At 37.2% G+C, this 19,383-nt stretch overlaps 1 protein-coding gene across 3 annotated transcripts in view; it reads left to right on the top strand.

The window, feature by feature from the left end:
* OLA1 (Obg like ATPase 1) overlaps positions 1–17,862 on the top strand; it is a 104,345-nt gene extending 86,483 nt beyond the window's left edge. For all 3 annotated transcript variants that reach the window (XM_077181386.1, XM_077181387.1, XM_054636506.2), the window contains exons 8-11: positions 10,344–10,484; positions 11,172–11,268; positions 13,346–13,468; positions 17,340–17,862. In XM_077181386.1, coding sequence (XP_077037501.1) covers positions 10,344–10,484; positions 11,172–11,268; positions 13,346–13,468; positions 17,340–17,441 — 463 coding nt within the window. In that variant the 3' untranslated portion in view covers positions 17,442–17,862. The remainder of the gene's footprint in view (positions 1–10,343; positions 10,485–11,171; positions 11,269–13,345; positions 13,469–17,339) is intronic.
* Positions 17,863–19,383: the final 1,521 nt, after the last annotated feature.

Genomic DNA, 19,383 nt, shown 5'->3' on the forward strand with positions numbered 1-19,383 from the left:
CTACCAAGTCACAAAAATAAAAGTAGCTTGCTTTTTAGGTTTGGCTTTTTTGATCCTATTGTTAGTGCTAGTGTTTGTGAGGGTAAAGCATACCACAGAGCACTGTAACTTCAAGGTGGAGTTCTTCTCAGTGAAATTGGTTTTTTTATTGTTGAAATTGCTGAGGGTGTTGAATGCTTCCTAATTCCATAACTGATACAAAAATGAAGCTAGGTAAGCTAACAATTTTATAATAAATCAAATTTTAGTTTTGTACTTGCAAATAAAAATGTTTTGTGCATACCCACCTACAGAATAAGATTATTTCCTTCTGACAGAAATATACTTTGTCATTCCATTTTCAGCCTTAAAAATCTGTGTCTAACAGATCCTTTAGTCGGTCAGATAAATGAAGCATGACACTGATCCAGATACTTATTCTGGCTTCTGAAAAAAATCAAAGTTCTGCTCCCCTAGGACAAGCATGTTTTAGTAGATGATTCAGACATGGTTAATTTTTTTTTTCATTTCACCATAGTTTGGACAGGTAAACAGACTGTGTCTGTGGAATTGAACATTCCTGTGACAGCTTTTCAAATTAGTGAAGTACATTTCATACAAGGCATCTCTGCATGCTGTGAAAATCCTGAACTCATTTAGTGCTTTACTCAGACATGGACGACATGTTCATATGACAGTACAGTGTATGCTCTTGGATTTATTAGACATTGTTTTGGGGAAGTTTATCAGCAGGAGGCAGGACTGAGGCCCATCACATAATTTTATGTGAATGTCTTAGGCATATAAGGTAAGGGTTAGTTTCTAAAGCAGCCTATGGAAAGATGAGAGGGGAGATGCTTTAAGAAGAAAATGAGAAAGGGAGCCCTAATTTAAGTACTCTGAATTGCCCTCAGAAGAGCCTCCTACTTCATTAACTATATAGGGAGCAGAGCTAGATTAGGTATCTAAATCAGGGGTCTGAAATAAAGCCTTGTATTCTTGGAGTTGCTCTAGGTTGAGTATTAACCATTCAACATCTTTGGGGTTTTTTTGGTCAATACTCTTATTTATGAATGGCTCATAACTTTTTGAGTTTATATATTTGGGACTTTACTATAATAGCATTGATATGAATTGCCTTGCTATGTACAGGACTCTCAAGAATAGTTTTCATGTGACATAAAGAAGTCCTATCAAGAGACAAAACTTAAAATTTTCATGCCATAGCATAAGCCTGACTATGGAATAGGAACTCTTTGTACTAATCTGTAATGGTATCTCAGTTATCATCAATTTGCATGGAAGCCTTGTGACTGAGATTTGCTCCTTCTGCTATAATTTATGAATGAGTAATTGTTAAATTATTTTGTTATCGTTTTCAAGGTAACCATTGTAAATTATGCATTTTATAAATTATAGCAGAAAGAATGACAAGATGTGACTTTAAAAGCATCTTTCTGGTCCAAAGTATATGTGCTTAAGTAGGGCTTCTTGTGCCCATAACTAGGAAATGTAATATGCACAGTTTGATGCAGTCTCTGTTGTTATGTGGGTTCATCAGTAGTTGAGTCTTGGCTGTTCTTGATCCTTGCAACAGCCATCTCTTTTTTGTCTTTTTAGTTCAGACAGAATTAGTGTTCACAACTGGCAGCCCAAGGAGAACTGTAAGCCTTTCACATGCCAGCAGATGTGCTACAGTGGCAGTGTAGTACCACTTGTTGTTTAAGTCATAATTTGATTTGAGTTGGTTGTGATACCAGTTTATAATTGGTTTCAATTGCCTTAGTGGGGACCATAATTTGGCTAGAGATATTACTATAGTCTTGGAAATCAGATCAGAAATGAAGGTTTTGAAATTGGATTTTAAGATCTTAATTCTTCATAAGTGATGCTTCTTACAAATGTCTTATCTTGACTGAGCTTTTGTTAGATTATATAAGCTGTATAATGTACTGATAAATCTTTTTTTACTGGGAGCTCTACATATATATATCTGCAGAAAAAGTCATCCTGGATTATTTTACTCCTTTGTCTTTCTACCATCTTGGTGTTTTTTAATTCAAAGTTACTGCAGTCCATGAACTTTATTTTTCTGTTATGCATGCTTCTCCTAGACACAGAAATTTTCTGTTCATTAACTACTGTCTGTTCTTGATTTACAGGTTCATGTTCTCTGATATTATTTCCTTCACAGCTCCCACATTTTGCAAACCAAAAAATTTCATGTCAGTTAAGCCAAATCTTTATATGAAATACATTCAAAAAGTGGTTGGTCATACATACAAATTTGTAAGTGAAGCGTTGTGTCCTTATGTGTTTTTAGCATACCATTAAACAGCCAATGTCTCTGGGTAGCTCTCTAGATCAGGCAAGCTGAGAACCCTCTGCTACTACCATATTATGTTAGTTTGTTAACAGAGCTTTATCTTGAGGGCATAAAGTTCTTTGATATGGATTTTCAGAATATTGCCTTGATTTTTTATATTCTCTTGTCAACCAGTGTTTTCTGCCTGGAAGAATCCATTTATAAGTGATCTCATATGGGATAATTTTTACTCAGGAGTCCTGCCATTTATAAGCATTCTTCAGTAATAAGTAATGAAATTCCTGATTGAACTTGGCTCCATGGCATTGGAGTTTTTTGGGTGGTTGGCTAACTTAAGACATCCTGTCCTTAGTAGTCTTCACTTGTTCCTGCACCACCCTTCAGTTATATTGGCTCAGCCAGTTCTAAGGATATGTGGGAAAGTGAACTGGTCCATCTTTAAAGGCAACAGCTGGAGAGGGGAACTATGAAAGAACTAAATTCTCCCTCCAAAAGCTGCTTTTTTACCGAATTATTTTTATTGGTGAACAGCTTGAGTATGCCTGCAGGGAGTGCTGTAGGGGCCCTGTTCCATGTGCTGCAGCTGGTAGCAGAAAAGCAAGTGTAACATCTGGACGGGTATGGAATGAGATGAGAAGCTCATGTCCAGGTTCTAAAAATGTTTCTTTAAAATCTGGGATGCAACTTGAATAAAATAGTGGGTGCAATACTAGTCACCCCATCTAACAAATGATTTTGCAGAATTATTGGAGATTTAAGATAATGGCCATGATGGAGATCAAGGCTTTGGAAGAACTTGCTTTGACACATGAGGCAGAGAACCTGGGATTACTTACATTTCAAAGGAGAATGTTAAGGAGTTATAAACCCATCTATAATAAATGTCAAATGACAGTGTTGGTCAGGAACCTTAATGATTTTGTTTTTGATACAGTGTAACTTGAAATTACAATGAAGTTTAAAAATATTAAATCTGGATCTGGTAGAATGAGATACTTGATGTACCCATTCTGCCATAAGATTCCTGTGATCATGGGATGTGTGGTAAGTCCCTAAAAGATAAAGCATTTTAAGGGCTGTTCCACTTCTTGTTTCTGGCTCTGTGTTAGGAGACAGCAGTGATATCTAACATGTGAGATGGGTTCTCCACACTGGCCTCTTAGAAAGTTCAGGTAGGTGCAGTGACTAAACACTGGAGGTATTGGGCATTGGACCATGAGAAGGTGCTGAGGAGCTGAAAGCACTCAGGATATGCAGGATAAATGCAGAGCTGGGTTCCTCAAGCTCTTGTCCTGAGGGGCTGACAGGAGGCACTTGGCCAGGAAGCAGCCCAGTGCGTGGAGGCAAGGCTTTTGTTCTGAACTGTTTCTAGAAAGCATTTGCAGGTGAGGGCTGGGAAAGGGCTTTTTGAAATTGAAGGATTGCTGTGTTTCATCTGGCCAGCTGGGAACAGGGAATAAAAAAATAAACTTATAATCATCACTGGTGATTTAAGACATGGTTGCTGAGGTCTGTAACAGGTACTCCCAAACCTTCTGTAGATTTGTCATCTTCATAAAAACTCATCATGGTGAGGAAGAAGGTACCTTTTTACTCCTTAATGTTTCCCTGTTTAGTCATTCTTTCTTCTTATGTAATGCAAGAGAAAGGGATACTCAGAGAAAGGCAGTTAGAGCACAGTGCTCCAGTATAGCAGAGTGACAGCCACCTGTGCTTTCCTCTTCCCTTCTTCACATCTGGCACCGACCATTTCTGTGATACACAATCATACATTTGTTATACATTGTATTTGTATATCCATTTGTTCTGTTGGTTTTACCATCCCATCCTTGGTTAATTGTAGAAATTTGGAATGAAAGCTTACTGAAGCTGTGAGTGTTTCTGATCTCCATAAGGATACATATACATATTATCCTCATGTGAGAACAGTGGGACCTGATCTCCGTGGATCTGTGCAGCCTACCAGAACAGAAGGGAAGGACATCACCTAGGCACTGTGTCATGCAATACTGGTGCTTAGGTAGATAAGGTCTTCCTCTCCCATCCTACCAAATCAACTAAACTTAATTGTCCTCATGGTTTTGGGAAGTGGCAAAAGAAACAATTCTTGCTTAACTCATCATCATTTCAGATAATTTGTGGTTTCATTTGAAACCTCATAATAGATGAGATTTCAAAATATGAAAGAAATTCACAAAGAGGAGAGAAGAAACAGGATATGTTTAAGTCAGTGATTTTTCTTTTAATTTCAAGAAAAATGTTGGAACAATTCAATGTTTTAATCCCCTAAAAGCAACCTGGTTGTCTTCACAAATTCATGTTGACAGTTCATTACTTGTCTAGATTGTCAGATGAGTCTAATATTTTGTTTGTGGTAAATGTAACAGTCTTGCATATAGCAAAAAAATATACTGCATATTGGGGTTTTTATTAGGCCTTTAAAGGTTTCAGTGCCTCACAGCATTCTCATGAACAAGATAGGAAATGCTGGCTAGATGGAAACTACTGGAAGTAGAATGTGCAAGACTGGTTGGAAGATAATACACATAGTTATCAGTGGTACACTTTCCCAACAAAGAATATCACATTATAAGATCTGCAGAAGCAGCTACTGGTTGAATGCTGTTTGTATTTCCATTAATGAGCTGGATGATAAGCACTCTTTTTAAATCTCTGCATGACCCCCAATCTAGGAGATGTCCACATATGTGTAGAACAAAATTAGAGCCTAGGAGCATCTCAAGAAACAGAAGAAATCATTAGGAAAAAATAGCCACAGTGCAGCTCCTGAGAAGGATTTTATACAGGAATAATTAACTATGCAAACATAGTATTAAGAATAGCTAGTCAAATGGGGTCACTCAGTAAGTTATAACCTGAGTATGAGATAATGTTGCAGTGCTGTCAGAAAAAAGCAAATGCTAGACTGGGTTTAATAAACAGGAAAATCACCTGAGAAATGAGTTAATTCTCTAGCTATTTGTAATGTTTATAAGATACTATTATTGAAAGCTCTGAGAAGTGCATTGGGTACTGTGTGCTTTCAGAAACTTTTAGACCAATTAAAGAGAGTCTAAACAAAAAGGTTCAAAGTTAGAAGTAATATGTAGTTTGCCAGGAAAGCTCAAAATAAAAACTACCTACATTTTTTAAGATATAAATAGGGGAGTGTATATTCTTGGTCCACAGCTTATAGGCTCAGTTTAACTAAAATAAAGGTGGCTTAGGCTCCACCTATGGAAAACTTCAACAGTAGGGAGCAAGCACTAAACAGATTAAGTTTAGAAGCTTTTAAAAATCGGTATTGTGCAGAACTGCCAACAGGAAGCCTGTTGGAATTTCTAAGTCCTCTTATTCTCATTCCTATCTGTGGATCTTTTTTCCAGTCTTTTGTAAATTTTTATCATTTAGTTTCATCTTGCCTACATGTGTTTCCTTCCTTCTTGTGCTGCCTGATATTTTCTTTTTCCCTGCCGTGCTCTTTTGTTTCTGCTGGTTTTCACTCATAGTTCAGGTGTAGAACAGAAAAACACTTGTTTCTCTTCCATTAGTTTTTTTGGTCCTGCTTGTGCAAAAGCATACTTTCACAAATCACCTTTCTTCTCAGGGGTCAGTTTTTCAGATCATCTTGTCTTGCAGGTGTCCACTGAGCTTAAGCTTTCTCTGCAGCTTCTCTCTTCCATCACTACTTCAGATTTCCATCTGAACTCTGTCTCTGTTCCCAGCTGGATCTCTCATGTGAAACTCTCTCAAATATTGATTTGTAGGTAATGTACCTTCTGCAACTTTTATACCTTTTTATTTTGGTTGGCTGCAGGTTTTGGTTTTTTCTGCCTCAGTAAGCTTCCCCATTTTAAAGTGAAGGCACCCCCTTCTAACAACTCCCATTTCTGGTGTTCTTTGTTTATTGGCCTTTTCAGTGAGTGCCATCATTTTTAAACCTTTCTCCAAGGTCTTTTGCATCCTGATTTAGTATCAGGAGTTAACTCTAGTAATTGTCCTGATCCATCTGCATTGAAGTCACTGGCCCCTGTGGTTTACTGGAAATGCTAACCATGCTGCTGATACTCCTTATGTCCTTATCAAACAACAGTCACAGTGTTAGGTGGAAATGAGCATCTGAATTCCTCTTTAGTGTTTTCCATGATCAAAAATTTGAGTGCTGCCTTCACTTGCAAGTTGATGAGGTCTGGTTTTGCACTTGCCTTGGTTTTTTTCTTGTGTCAGGCTTTTACACAGTCATAATATGCTTTTCTGCTTGCCATCACAGAATGAATGGATGTCTTGCTGTCTCTTGAGTCTGTATTTTTTTTTTCCAGAAAAGATATTTTGTCTGTTTTCTGGCATCAGTCAGACTTCAATTGTGGAACCCTCTCTAGCTGCTGTTGGCACACTCCTCTCCACAGGGAAGGGAGGAACCAAGCTACCCCAGTCGGGAAAGTCTGTTGGATGTTGCAGAAATCCCACTCTGTTACACTGTTTTCACTTAGTTTTTGGTTTACTTTGTTAGGAAGGGTTTTCATCTCAAGCAGTTCCTCATTTCTTAAAGTAGTTTCAGCTGTTAATCATGGTCATTGGTGCTGTCAGTTCTACTTTTTGGTTTTTACTTTTCATTTCGTTACATTTTAGCATGCAGTGGCAGTTAAGTATTAAAAGGCTTTAAGCATAAAATCCAACATTTTTCATTATTCATTTTCAAGTATAGCATGAAATAATGGAGAGATACTCCAGGATTTGCTTATCTTAAAGGCCCAAAATGAATGTACTATTGCTGTCCTTTTACAGACGTACATCATTTTCTTTGGAGAAATTATGTCCTCAAATAAAACAGACTATGACATTAATTGTTACCATTTGTTAAGACCATTTTGATCTGTTTGGCACACTTGGTTATCTGTAACAGGAAGGCAAACATGCACTATTATTTTACTGATTATTAGTTAAGCATTCTACATTGGGGAAAACGTGAATTAGAAATATATCAATATTTATATTTGAGTGTTTACTTTTTTGTGTATTTTCTTTATATTGATCACATTTAGGGGAATTCCTTAGTACTTGTTTAGTAATTCCTGTGACACTGAAAGTCACAAAAGTAAAAGACTCGGGCAGAGAACCTGACTGTACAGAGTGGGATGCACTACCTTATTCTTTTAGAGAGGCTGTAGCAGGTCTGATGTCAGTCACTTCAGAGACCTTTAGACCTCAGTGCTCATTTATTGGTAAAATGTACCAGCTTTGCTCCTGCATTATGAAGATCGTCTGTCAACACTTTGAGATATTCTCCTTTGTTATTAAGCTTGTGATGCTCTACACTGTCAGGTTTTTTGCCAATTATAGTTAAGGTACAATGGTGTATTCACTGGATCAAAGTCTCACACTGGCGGTAGAGGAATGATTTGTAAGTCTTTATTCATCTGAATCGTACAATAGAATACCTGAGGAATGCAAATAATCCCTCTAAGGACTCAATAGAAAAGCTGTTAAAATGACAGTCTAAGACTATTATTATTCTGAATTGGTGTTTTAGCCAAAGTAATTATTTCTTATCTTGTTGTTCCACAATAGTTCTTAGTTTATTAGTTATGATGACCATATTTACCAAACAGAATTTGAATCAAGTTTTTGACATTATTTTCATGCTCATTTCACTTTTTCAGGTTTACACATATCATTCCATCTTTCTTCACTTGGCACATTATTTAATTAGTCTGGAGACCATGTTAGGTAATTCCTTAAAAAAAAACATCTATAAAGGATGTACGCACATGTGTCGAAGTACACTCATGAATCGTAGATTCATTTTGAGACATATTTTCTGTAAAATGTTGGCATTTATAAACTCTGAACTTTGATACCCAATTTGTTAGCCAAAATAAATTAGTTAACTGCAAATGTTAGTTTTAGAAATGCTGTTAAGTGTCAGATTTCCCATTGAGAAACACACCTTAATTGTGATTTTCAGTTCAGATGTTTCTGAAAGCAATAGTGTTTCAGTATCAGTCCTGGATACCAAACTCTGTTTTCACTGGGTAGCTGGAGGCAGGAAAAGATTAGTATAATGAGGATTGAAAAACATTGACGGGGTATTTACATAAGTAAATGATAGAAGACCAGCCTTATATAACAAATGTGTGAAAACTGTTGAGTGAACTTTATATTCTTTGTACCATCTAAAACCCTACTCAGTCGGCCATGCACTTAATCTCATAATAGCTCTGATCCCCTGCTATTTTCTCTGACAAATGTGTGTTGATGAACTTGTGGTTGAGTTCATTTTTTTCTGAAGTGACATTTGCATTGATTATTTAAAGGTTTGCAGGCCACAGTTTCAAAGCACTTTAGTATAATAGCAGCTAAAACCTTAGTCTAAATCTTACAGATTAGCAGGACTAAGAAAAAGAACTCAGCAAGCATAAAGCCCTGTGCTGTATGGTGGGTGCTTCAGGTCTGAAACATTGCTGGCACCCAAAGTGCTGTGTTTTATGATTCGATTATTCCTGTACAGGAAGTATTCCCATGGCTCCTGTGTTTGCTTGCTGAGCATAGAGCTGTCATTCTTACCATTCATATGTGTTTAGAAATAGTGTCCTATTAACAGTAGTGAACTCCTCCCAGGTAATTTATAAATGTCTCCCTTAAACTTACAATAAATACTTGCAGTCATGAATATGATGCTTGTGTTTAAAGATTTTTTTTTAAACACCATCTACTGCTCTAAAGTTTTCACAGAATCACAGAATATTCTGATTTGGAAGGGACCTATGAGGATCATTGAGTCCAGCTCCTGACCCTGCACAAAACATCCCCAAGAGTCACACCGTGTGCCTGAGAGCATTGTCCATCTGGGTGAAGAAACTTTCTCGAACACCCAAACTAAACTCCCCCTGACACCACTTGGCCATTCCCTCATTCTTTGGTCACCAAAAGAAGAGATCAGTGCTGTCCCTCTGCTTCCCCTCACAGGAAACTGTAACTGCAGTGAGGTCTTCCCTCAGTCCCCTCCAGGCTGAACAGGCCAAGTGACCTCTGCTGCTGCTCACACGGCTCCTCCTCAAGGCCCTTCACCATCACTGTTTCCCTCCTTTGGACACCCTCTAAGACCTTTATAACCTTCTTATATTGTGGTGCCCAAAACTTCCCCCAGACCTGGAGGTGAAGCTGCCCCAGAGCAGAGCAGGACAATCACACCCCTTGCCTGGCTGGCCATGCTGTGCCTGACGTATGCCAGGACACACCTGACCCTCCTGGCTGCCAGGAGGCTGCCAGTTTTGTTTACTTCAGTAGGGTAATTAACATTGAAAAACTAACACCCTGAGTTTTTTGCTCTAAATTTGTTGTTTCATTCAACTAAAAGAATTATGCATAGCAAGCTATTGTAAATGCTGCCAGTTACTGAAGATGAATAGAATTTTTTTTTATTTTATTTAAAAATAATCGTAGTATAGTAGCCAGAAGCTTTGTCCTGGGACAACAGTAAAAAGGTGGGAAAAACCAGTAGAAACATGGAACTGTGTTGATCAGCCATGACCTACTCCAAGATCAATATGCAGAAAAAGCATGTGCAGCTTGCTATATAGGAGTTTAGTGTTCTTTCCTAATATCAGCAGTCTTAGCTACTGAGATGCCTTTTTTTTTTTTAATTAAAAAAAAAAAGTCAGGAAAAACTGAAGGCCCTCAGTTTTACCACATTTGATAAATATAATTCTTGGAAGTACATTTTTCTCCCAGAAAGTTTTATTCACTTTTTAGATTGCAAGTATTTAACCTCTACCAAACACCTAGTTATTGTCCCAAATTATGCCTATTTCTGTAGATTAAATGCCAAACAGAAACCAGGAAACAGTGAAATGTTAATGGAGTACACCTGAAGCAATTGCTGCCTGTTAATGCCTTGACCTTGGAAAGCAATACACAAAAAGATGGCATCATAAATCCGTGCAATTCTTATGAATATGTATGTGCTACTTGATAATAATGAATGTGGTACAGCCATGCATGCACTACAAGATAATGTTGTGCCCTTTGTTGTCTACAGGTTGATAAAAATTAAAGAGTGGGTGGACAAGCACGACCCGGGAGCTTTGGTCATTCCTTTTAGTGGGGCCTTGGAACTCAAGTTGCAAGATATGAGTGCTGAGGAGAAACAGAAGTATCTGGAAGAGAACATGACACAAAGGTTAATTAGCATTCATTTTCCCTACACTTTATTATCAACTATTTCCTTGCAGTAATTTAATTGCTTGCGCTGATAGAATAATAAATGACAGAGTAATTACCATTATAAAGAGAGAATCTTCTCCTTTCTTTACCATGAGACAGAGTGAAAAGATTTATTTTAAATTAAGTTTTTAACTGTCATCTGTCATCTCTGTACAGTGTTTTAATTATAACATAGGTATTAGTTATGTATATTTTTGAGAAGGAATGATCACCAAAACTGTTTCGTCATCTATGGGGAATAAGGACAGTGGAGAAAATTTTGCCATAATTTTCTGAGGAACTATAATAAATCGTTTCAATATTGAATTCCAGTCAAACAGATAAGCTTTCATGACCTGGAGTCCTGAAAATTGCATGAGACAAGAGTGCTGCCTGATAGGGTGATTTATATTTATCCCATGTTTCTGTAGGTTGCCAAATAAACAAATCAAAATGCTATCTTTATGATTTTGCAGTAAAAAAGTAGTTCTTTTGAGGAGAGTTCAAAGTAAGAGGCTACTGCAATTACTGCTCTGTTCAAAAGTAGACCTGATATCTTCAAAATATGAAATGTCTTTCCACGTAAATTGATTACTTGGTGCATTTAGCTGTTTTATGTGTATGTGCTGAATGAATTGGATTCCTTCCCCTTTTTTTTTTTCAGTGCTTTAGCAAAGATCATTAAGGCTGGATATGCAGCACTCCAACTAGAATACTTTTTCACTGCAGGCCCAGATGAAGTGCGTGCATGGACCATCAGGGTAAGATTCATACTTATTCATCAGCTATATCCAGTTCCACACTATTGAATTCAGATTGATATCACTGACTTTGAAGTTTGTCATGGTGGCGGTTAGCTAGTCATTACAGATGAGGTTTTTGTCCAGGATAACTTTAATTATTTGTGAGCTGCTGAACAGTGAAAGTGGAGCTGCATTGATTGAGGCAGGTAACAATTGATTCTGCCTATTACATAGTCTGAATTTCTTCATCCTGTAGAATCTGTCTACCCTCCTCCTGTGGTCAGAGATAAGACGTACCAGTATTGTGCTTGCTTAATCTGTGTGACTGGGTTTGTCTGCAGTGAAATTGATGTTGCTTTTCATTTTGTATTCACTAAGTTTGTTTGGGTTGCGGATGGTTCATTCCTCCTGTGCTTTGCTGGGATTACATTTTAGCAATAAAAGCAATATAACGTCATTATATTCCTCGTGGATACACAGTTGGACTCCAAATCCTAAAATCAGTGTGCAGTAATTCAGGTCTTTTACTGACTTTAGTATTTAGACCTAGTTTATTTTGGTAGTTTATATGTTTCTCTGGGAACTTATGTAATGTCTAAAACAATATTATGTATTTTAAATATTGATGTAAAATGTTTATAGCCATAGACATCAACTGATTTATTCGATTTATTCCCAGAGGACAGTAAGAGCTGAGCTGTAATGGTTTGCCTTTGAATGTAAATATGTTGCAATATAAAGATCAATATAGAACAAATATTTTGGAATATGTACAGTTGCAAGCTCTTACTTACCTTAAAAATTACAGCAATATCAACTTTTGGAGGTGCAGTTCAGTCTTTGAGCTTCTATTTTTTGCATCGGTGTATTTAGGGCTGTGCAATGAGTTTCAGTGCTGTATTTAATTTCATTCACTGGAATTAATTTGTTTTCATTAATCAACATAATTTCCTGTAAATTTATATTTTCAATAGTACTGCTACAGATGTTTGTGTATGTGTTTTAGCACATTAAACTTATTTTCTTAAAAGCGTGTGGGGTTTTTTTAGCTTTTTTTTCTCATCTCTGTTTACATGATAACTGCTTGCTAAGGTTCCTGAAACAGCAACCAAAATAATATAAAAGCAGGATTTTGTTGTTCCGATTCTTGCCATAGTTTTAAAAAAAGCATATTGTGAAATTCCACTTTTTTCAGTAGAAGTGCTTGCTCTTTATTAGAGAATTTGAAAGCTGGTTTGTCTTAAGACTGATTGTGAGTATCTTTGATTTAATGTGCAAAGATACTTAGTCAGGTAAGCATCAGTGAGTAGCCATATTAACCCAATACATCTTTTATTGTAAAAACTGTGCTTTACAGTGTCAGACTCCTTAGCACTTTAACATGCTTTATTAAGCAGCCTTTAGGTCACCATTATTGCTCAAATTTCTCTCCATGGTTGTGTGTGCACAGAATGTATGTCCTTGTAATTTGAAGCATGCAGCTATAATGCATTCTCCTCTATTGCATAAACTTAAATTATCGTATAGTTGTCAGTGATTTTTTATTTTTTAGTGATTCAGTTGTTGATGTTTTGGTAAGAATACTCAGTTTGTTCTATATCAAACTTACTAAAATTATTCTGAAAGAAAAATAAGCTAATGTGTACGGCTTGACATCCATGTCATTTCTCATTGCAAATGTTGTTCACCATGAATGTTATCTTTAATTGAAATTATTTGGATGTAAGTGAAAGTCTTGAGTAATTCAGATTTTAAAGTTATTTAAAAATCTATATCTTCCTCACTTTCTGTAGAAAGCTAGGGGTCGAAGCAAATCTCACAACAAAACACAGTCATAGCTTCTAAAATCAATACTGCTGTTGATAGCTATTAGGAAAAACAAAGCTGCTGTTCTTTAATGTCGGTTGGTTTATCTGTGGCAAAGGCACTGTCTGTGTCCCAGTATTGAGGATCGCCCAGCTGCATGTGTGGCATTTTAGCTGATACGAAACAAAGTTTCAGCAGAACCTTAAAGCTTGTAAAAAAGGAGAAACCTCTTTCCTGCAATCAATCTTCTTAAATGCAATTAATTTTCTTCTTGTCTTTCGTTTGACAGAAAGGGACGAAGGCTCCTCAGGCAGCAGGGAAGATTCACACAGATTTTGAAAAGGGATTCATTATGGCTGAAGTAATGAAATATGAAGATTTTAAAGAAGGAGGTTCAGAGGCTGCTGTCAAGGTGAGCTCCCCACTTTTTCTTCTCCCTCCAAACGTGCCGTTCTTCCATTTCAAATCTGAATTTCCACTGGAAAAAGTTCTTAATGCTAAGTGAATCTTCAGTCACTTCTAGCAATAGACCAAAATCCATTTTTTCATCTTTTATTTAAGAAAGAGTTCAAATGCACCAACTTACTGGACAGGAATGCAACTATTTCAGTACCCGAGGTATAATATGCATGGACTACATGTCAGCCCTAAAACTAAATGCTGTGCTAATGTGTTGGGGTGTTTTTCTCTCTGTTTGCATATTTGTGTTCAGTATTTAATAAGCTTTAAAACGGACTTGTTTTTGAAAAATCAGGCTTTTAAGATGCAAGAGATTTTTTTAATCACTTCTAAAGGGAAACATGAAACAGAAAAATCTGTTTCTTCTAAAAATGTGTCATCTTGTTTTGAAGAAAGGTATTAAAAATGTCAGATGCAAATAGTTAAGAAAATATTCTAATATAAAATTGTACCCTTTTTTCAGGATTAGTGGATTCTACTTCTAGGCTCTGATAAGCATAATTAGAATTTTAAAATTTACCATTTCAGTATTTTATTCAATTGCCCTTTGATGTCTTAATCAAAAATGCCATGCCTTACTTTGGTCGCTCAGGGTGGCTACTCTGTGCTGAATAGACAGTAAAGATATTTAATGGAAAACTTTTCTCCTTGAGCCTGCTCTTCTTTGTGGTGACTTGCGTTGAGAAGAGTTTCATCTGCTTTCTCAACACTAGAGGGCAGAGACTGCTTGGGTGCCCAAAGTTGTGCCCTTTTAGAGCTGACAAATTATATCTGATTTGATGTTATTAAGTATGAAATGAACTCGTACATTGCAAAAAATGTCATAACGAAAGCTGTTCTTCTCTGCGTTGCTAATGCATTATTTCCTTCTTCTTTCTAAGCAGAAAAACTTACCTTTATTTCATATACATTTGATTTCTTGTTTGGCACTTCTGACATTTTCTTAAGATTTGTATTTTATGAAATTGCAATTACAAAGCACATTATTTGATTTACTCAATCTCAGTATTTGAAGGTTTCTACACACAATAACGTGTTAAAGAATTTAAAAGGTTCGGCTTTATTGTTTGCTATTTGATAGCTTGAAAGGTATGCAAAACTATGATTTCAAATTCAGCCTATTCTCAGTGGTATCACTAAGGAAGATCATACTGAGCAGCGGGACTTTAATAGGTTTGTTTGAACCCCAGGAAGTGAGGGGAAAAAAATCCCATATAATTGGTTCGTTGCAGCATGTGAACTGCTTTATGAAAAGGGAAGTAGAGTTGTAGTTGTAAAGGGAAGCCACAGCTATAAATAAATCTAATATTCTGCAGTCAGGAACCACTTTACATAACAGATTCAAATTTTGCCACTATCAGTTTTTGATGCTCAAACATGAGTGTTTTCCCTGAGAGGCTACATCAGTTAACACCTATTAAATTAATCAGTATTTTGCTTGTATATTTTTATTTGCTTTTCACAATGTGAGATTCTAAAAATGAAACTTCCATGCTCAAATCATATTTAATTATTAAATTTTTATTGTTATGATGTAGCTGTAAAACAAGCAGATTTGAATTTGTTACTCAGTTTTAAAGTCAAGGCTGGGAAAAAAACCTTGTTCTTAGAATAAAGTGTCATATTCCTCTGGTCTTTTCTAATTTGCATTTAATACAATGTTTCATGCCATAGACAATGCTAATTGCTTTTATATTGCTGGTAAATTTAAAAATTAAATTTAGGCGCTTGTAGGAGTCATCTTAAATAACAGTGGTAATGGGAGTTGCTTGCTTTGTATGTTATCAAGTTGATCGATTTTTAAGTTTGATTTTGTGTGTGTTTAACACCAGTACAGCATAACTAATTTAATGCCAGTGCTGTGAACTATACACTGAATAGCTCTGTGTGGGCTTTGTAGTCTACAGGGATATCACATTATTAGCAATCATATCTGCTTAGGCAAAGCTGGCTTCTACAGATGGCTGCTTTCAAGTGCAAATGAACTGGTTAGACGTGTCTTGTTTAATACATACTCAAGATTCACAAATGGGTATTGATTTTTTCAACCAGTGTTTCTGATAGCAATGGAAATGGATTAAATGGTCTCTAGAGAATTTAAAGGAACACTGTCACTTTTAATTAACTGTAAACTGGTAACAAAAATACATAAACTTACATTAGTGTATCAAAATCTATTTAATTAAAGAAGTCTATGTCACACTGGTAGTGTGCACTACTGTACTAAAAATTATGTTGTGTTACTTTGTGGAGGACAGTTTTTTCTACAAATATTTGTGAGCAATAAATGTATTCAACTGTAAAATGTTTCTGTACCTGTGCCTGCAGCTTATGTTTTCTGATGATTTTTACAGCACTGTTTTATTAGTATTTATGCCATCAATTTGTCTAATTGCTCTTGACTTTAAGCACTATTAGGATCTTCAAAGGAAAGAACTTGAAACATTTTACAGTCTAAACAGATTTCCAGGGGAAAGAAATAGGAAAACATTTTCAAAGTACTATTTCTTATGTATCAATAATGTCATGTGGGGAAGGTCAATTACTATTTCAGTATATATTTATTGTCAGGGCTATCATAGCTGCTGTTTTCCATAGGCTAGCATCACTGGGAACCACATTTAAATAAGGAGTGGCAGCAACAAGGTTATCGAGCCTCTAAATTTCTAGGCAGCAATATGGGCAATGGGTTGCTTTACAGAGCAGGTTTTGTGAAAGAAAGGTGTCTGAGTTAACTGTGTACCATTAATCTGATCTGTTCTACAGCAACTAAGGTCATTAGTTAACAGCTTTCCTGTAATGGGATCTTAGCATGCCACCACTGTGATAGTGTCATTGAGAATAATGGCACAGTGAGGTCTTGCATGGAAGCACTTTCTCCTGCAAGAGAAAACTTCAAAACAGGAATGGTTATTGAACTAAAGCAGAAGCTCTCAACTTTTCCATATTGTAGACACTTTTCAAGATAAATGCTTCCACAGACCACCTCCCGCCCAGCCTGTCAGGCCTAATGCCACAGCCTCTGTAATACTGGGTTTAATTACAATGAGATAACAGTAGAAAAATAGAATAATAAATTGTAATGCAGAAAGTACTGATATTTAATAGATTCCTTGCCTATTTTCTGCTCTCCTCAAGTACAGCATTTTAATAACGTATTTTCTTTTCATGTCTTTGGTCCATATGCCTTTTCCTGTATCCTGGTTTCACAGCCTATCTGCTCTGCTGTCTGTCCTTCTGAAGCAAATGCCTTCTAAAGGAAATTTCTTACAGAAGAGCTGAGCCTGCATTTTGTGCTCCTCAGCCCTTCATTATGTGGGTGCAAGCAGACAAGAGAGCCCCACTGGCAGCCCGAGCCAGGCACAGCTGTGGCTTTTGCAGGGTGTCCCCATGGTCAGTGGGGACAGGACCCCGTGTCCGGCGGCTCGGGGGGCCAGGAGCCCTTTCCAGCAATGCTGCTTTTCATTCCTGTGCCAGTGTTTGCCATCTGCACGGCTTTCAGATGAAGTAAAAGAAAGCTAAATAGAAAAAAGAAAAAAAAAAGGAACTGTTTTAGTGTCCTTTATCTTGCCAGGCTCTACCACTTTATACTGCAGGTGCATTTTAAGCACTACAGATCCAGTGGAGGCTAAATTACTTTTATATATATTTTATATATATGTCAAACCAAGTGGTGTCAAACTGAGGAGTATTGTGACTGTCAAACTCTGAAGCTGAAGTATTACCATCTCTTAGCCAAAATATATTTAAATAATTGCCATTTGAAAATACTATAAAATGTCTAATGAAGTAACCGATTTTCCTTTTGTCTGTTCCATTTACAGGCTGCTGGAAAATACAGACAACAAGGCAGAAATTACGTAGTGGAGGATGGAGATATTATCTTCTTTAAATTTAATACACCTCAACAACCCAAGAAGAAATGAATACCAGATTTGTTTGCTCAGAAATGAACTGTGCTGCTTCAAAAAGCATATGAATTTTTATTTGGAATTGGAATATGTGGAAACAAAAAGCATACACTTTCTACCTAGGGAACCTCCCTTCCCCCCCAGTGAAATTATTCTTGTTTGTTTTGAATTAAAATATGGCACCTCCAGCAAACATGCAAGTTCACTAAATGTGAACAGCTTTGCATTTCAAACGATTAAGACCCTACTCCAAATTGTAGAAGCTTTTCGGGAACCATATTACTCTCATGATACTTCATTAATCTCCATCATGTATGCCAAGCCTGACACGTTTGACAGTGAGGACAATGTGGCTTGCTCCTTTTTGAATCTACAGATAATGCATGTTTTACAGTACTCCAGATGTCTACACTCAATAAAACATTTGACAAAACCAGCCTTGGTGTGTTTGGGGATGTCTGTATTGACTGACTGTGGTGTGCTGAATGCGATACGGCACCTGGTGGATGCTGATTACAGAATTTTAAGACGTGTATGATACAGTAACTGGCAGTGTGGGGCAGCTGCAATTGTATCTTGAAAGTGAGTCTTTCATGGGAATCAGAAGATTAGGATGCCAATGATTTGTCTCAAAAAAGTTAATGAATTTGTAGATGGACTTTCACTGAAAGATGATACTAAGGATAATAATGATGGCAGCATAAATTATTTTTACTAGAGAGGGGGAATATGTGTAGAAAAATCATGTTATCTATGAGACTGAAGCTTTTTTGTTCAAATAATTTTGAAGAAGTATTTCCCTCTTGCCTTGAAATTAATATTGCCTTGAAATTAATGAAATCAGGCTGGAGCTGTAGTACTGATGTTGTGCATTGTCCTCTCAGGTCTGGTTTTGAGGCCAGACCACACAGGGATAGTGCTGTGAAGGAAGAGGTCACGCCGTGCTGGATAGGTAAGTTGTTCTGCTGAAATGAGGTTGCAGCTGGAAGTGCCTTTTTACCTCTGCTTTTTTAACCATGAAGCAGAGCTGGTCACTCTGGGTAACAGGAAAATAAGGTGTTGGCAAAATAAAACCAAGTTTGTTCTTTCAATGTGAGGTGTAGAGCTGCCCTTTCTCACAGTATGTTTAGTGTGTTTAAAACAGCCTGGCTTTGTCTGGGTGCCCCTGTGCTGGGGGTTTTGGCTACAGGTTCAGTGGGGTTGAGGCTAGGGGAGATGCTGTTGTTACCAGTGTCTTGTTGGTGTGCCAGGCCTCTTGTGCCCTCGCTGGGAACTTGGACAAGGCAGCTTGTCACCAGCTCACCTCCTGCTGTGTGCAGGGCACTGGGAGTGCTGGCTGCATCCTGCTGGAGACATTCCCTGGAGATCCCACCTTTGAGCCTCCTTGCTCCTTTCTGAGAGAGTGAGACATGCTTCAGCCAGAGTCACAAGCCTTATTGTTGGCATCATGCCTTTAATTGCACCAAAGAGAAGGAGGGAGGGCAGATGACTTCAACATGCAGTTGTTGATTTTGTTTTAAAGAGCATCTCCTGTTTTCATGGTGGCAGGAGCAGGGACAGTATTGGGGCTTCAGATGTTTTGGAATCCTTGAAATTCTCTTTTGTATCATCTCCCTGGCATGGCCAGTATTTGTTCCTGGTGTTATTTTGATGTTACATAATTGAGAAAAGATTAGGACCATCAAATCTTGTGTTAGAAGTCAAATCCAAAAGAAAACAGAGCCTACCTGTTTCTCTTGGAAGTCAGCAAGGTGCTTGTACCAGAGAGGGGCTCATGCTGGGTTTTAGACACATTGAAAGGTGAGTGAGAAGTGGAGTATGTGTGCTGCTGAAAGAGAAGTAACCTCTTTACTGCACTAATACCTACTGAAACGTGTTCTCTTGTCCTGGCTGAAATTTGTTCTGGTTTCCAAAATACTCCCACGGTCCTGAATTGTTTCTGTTTATTTGTGTGTAC

This window comes from Agelaius phoeniceus, chromosome 7 (assembly GCF_051311805.1).
Source record: "Agelaius phoeniceus isolate bAgePho1 chromosome 7, bAgePho1.hap1, whole genome shotgun sequence".
In the NCBI taxonomy this organism is placed as follows: domain Eukaryota; kingdom Metazoa; phylum Chordata; class Aves; order Passeriformes; family Icteridae; genus Agelaius; species Agelaius phoeniceus.